At 42.6% G+C, this 2,500-nt stretch overlaps 2 protein-coding genes across 2 annotated transcripts in view; one reads left to right on the top strand and one right to left on the bottom strand.

Annotated features, from left to right (window-relative positions):
* Positions 1-426: 426 nt before the first annotated feature.
* Positions 427-1,842, bottom strand: LOC138019100 (uncharacterized). The gene is made up of 2 exons (XM_068865773.1): positions 993-1,842; positions 427-554 (listed from the first exon to the last, which is right to left on the bottom strand). The coding sequence occupies exons 1-2, from the start codon at positions 1,801-1,803 to the stop codon at positions 427-429; spliced, it is 939 nt and encodes a 312-aa protein (XP_068721874.1). The 5' UTR covers positions 1,804-1,842.
* Positions 1,843-1,931: 89 nt separating this feature from the next.
* Positions 1,932-2,500, top strand: part of LOC138019097 (uncharacterized) — a 1,283-nt gene continuing 714 nt past the window's right edge. The window contains exons 1-3 of the mRNA XM_068865769.1: positions 1,932-1,938; positions 2,089-2,134; positions 2,455-2,500. The exon at positions 2,455-2,500 is cut by the window's right edge and continues 714 nt beyond it. Coding sequence (XP_068721870.1) covers positions 1,932-1,938; positions 2,089-2,134; positions 2,455-2,500 — 99 coding nt within the window. The remainder of the gene's footprint in view (positions 1,939-2,088; positions 2,135-2,454) is intronic.

Below are 2,500 nucleotides of genomic sequence, written 5' to 3'. Positions count from 1 at the left end.
ATATCTCCGAAAATATTGCATGGGTGTTTTTTAAACTTGGCAGCAGTAATCTACGTCAAGCAAGGCACATAATGATATCCTCTATCTAATTTTGCTGCTGTGTCTATTTAATGCAGGATTGAAATTTGTCATTTATTGTCGTAATAAGACATGTTCAGTCTATAAAATAAGCAAACGATTTTACTTCATAGGCACTTTACATTACGGCAAGCATACTTGAACATCTCCCTTCCCCTTGGCAGCATTTCTACTATTTAGGTAAACTACAATCCTGGACAAAAGTGTTGGGAAGGTAGCTTCACTTTAGAGATAAACCTTATGTTATCAATGTTGGATTTTCCAAAACAAAAGTGGTGACTTTTCCTCCAACATTGAATATGGGGAAATGGGCTTGGTATTTCCAAAATAGTACAGCCAATAGTTAGACTAGAGTGACAGTGAGTCAATTTCGTCGTTCATTTCCTGTTGGCGTTCTTCACGTGATAAAAACAGGCAACTTCGACTAAAGATTACAACGTGCTTTCCCTTGAATTCTTCTGCCATCTTAAAAGTTTCTATTGAAACAATAAAGTTTAAAACAAAATGTTTTGGAGAGAAAAAATCGTCACTCCCTATCGAGAGAGAAAAAAACATGGAAAGCTATCATTTGTGCATGCGTGGTGGAGTGGCACTAGGGGTGTCATCGGCTTCAGTCTTACACGAAGTACTATCCTCTCTGCTGCCGTTAACATGGCGGGCGCCGGGGGCGACCCTAAAAGCCGGAATGACGGAACGGCGGAATGGCGGAATGGCGGAACGGCGGAAAATGACCCCAAATCCTAAAAGACGGAATGACGGAAAATCACCCGAAATCCTAAAAGACGGAACGGCGGAAAATGACCCCAAATCCTAAAAGACGGAATGACGGAAAATCACCCCAAATCCTAAAAGACGGAATGACGGAAAATCACCCCAAATCCTAAAAGACGGAATTATCCAAAATCGAAAATCACCCAATTTTTTTCGCATGAATACCAGTAACACCACGTTAGAGTTAATGTAACTCGAAACGACAGCCTTTAGATCTTGTAAGGACAGCGTCGATTCCTTCTGGCTTAAGAGTTCCGGGGCTCTATAGGCGGGCGTGCCACGGACAATATTACTCGTAACCATGCGGCAAACATTACTTGTTTGGTTTATTGCGGATCGGCTTTCTCCAAAATCCGCCAGCTTGCAAATTATCGGCCTAGTTTGAAACGCATGCTCAAGTTCCTGTCTGTCATCTAAGGTAGAGTAATGCTGGTTGGAGACAAGTACATTGGCAGGCTTAATATCTCGATGAACGATGCCAAGGTCATGCAAATGTGCAAGCCCGGCTGCCGTTTCTAGGGCGATCTTTTCTTGAAAAGGAAATTGGTCGATTGCCTCATTCATGTGAAGATGTTGTAGAAGCCTGTCCAAACTGCTAACAATTGCTGAGCCGCCGAAAGGAGCGAAGTCGAAAAACAAATATTCAAGCATCATTGCACATGGTTCCATGCATGCAGCTTTGAATTTGACGATATGTTCATTGTTAATGCCATGGAGAATTTTCGCTTCTTTAATAAAAAGGCGCTTCTCATGATCGTCCTCGCTCAGTAGCTTTTTTATAACTACCTTCTCACCATGCTGGTTCCTTGCGACAAAAACCAAACCAAATGAACCGCGGCCGATAGGCTCCTCTTTTTCCCGCAAATTCCCCCATTGAAATAGTGGCAAACCATGGCTCACCAGAGATTTGTCTGCATTAGACTTCCCTTTCAGGGAGGGCAATTTAAAGGTCATACTCAGTGCATACTAGCCCACACAGAGTCGACGATTTGCGTCTTGTCGCTTTCGTCGCAAATTTCATCTCCACGTGGCGACGTGTTGTCGCTAGCTGTCAAATCTGTCTCGCGCTTGACATATCCCAGATGTTATGTTAAAAATAATTTTATTGGATTCCCACTGAATTGAGATATATTTGAAGTAAAATACCTGCGAACACTACTTTCTGTCTCTGTGGTTTTATGGTAATTTTTCGACAATCTGTGGCTTTTAGGAATTAACTCGCTTTTCTTATTGATCAAGCCGAAACCAACAGTGGAATTGCACGCATTTTAGACATCCTATTCAAGTGATAACTATTGATGAACGGCTCCAACGATTAGATATCTACAAGAGCCGTGGTCTGTCCTCTTGTCTACCCAGCGTGACGGAGTGACGGCGTGACACAAGTAATACGAGAATTGATAGTAAAAATCTGAAGGATAACCAATTTTTAACAACAACAAAAGAATTATTTTACACGGGAAGGGGGTCTCGCAAACCCGTACCTTTTTTCCCTTTTAGGATTTCGGGTGATTTTCCGTCATTCCGTCTTTTAGGATTTGGGGTCATTTTCCGCCGTTCCGTCTTTTAGGATTTCGGGTGATTTTCCGTCATTCCGTCTTTTAGGATTTGGGGTCATTTTCCGCCGTTCCGCCATTCCGCCATTCCGCCA

Source organism: Montipora capricornis, chromosome 10 (assembly GCF_036669925.1).
Source record: "Montipora capricornis isolate CH-2021 chromosome 10, ASM3666992v2, whole genome shotgun sequence".
NCBI lineage: Eukaryota > Metazoa > Cnidaria > Anthozoa > Scleractinia > Acroporidae > Montipora > Montipora capricornis.
The sequence above is the reverse complement of the archived record's forward strand: the minus strand, read 5'-3'. Positions and strand labels throughout refer to the sequence as shown.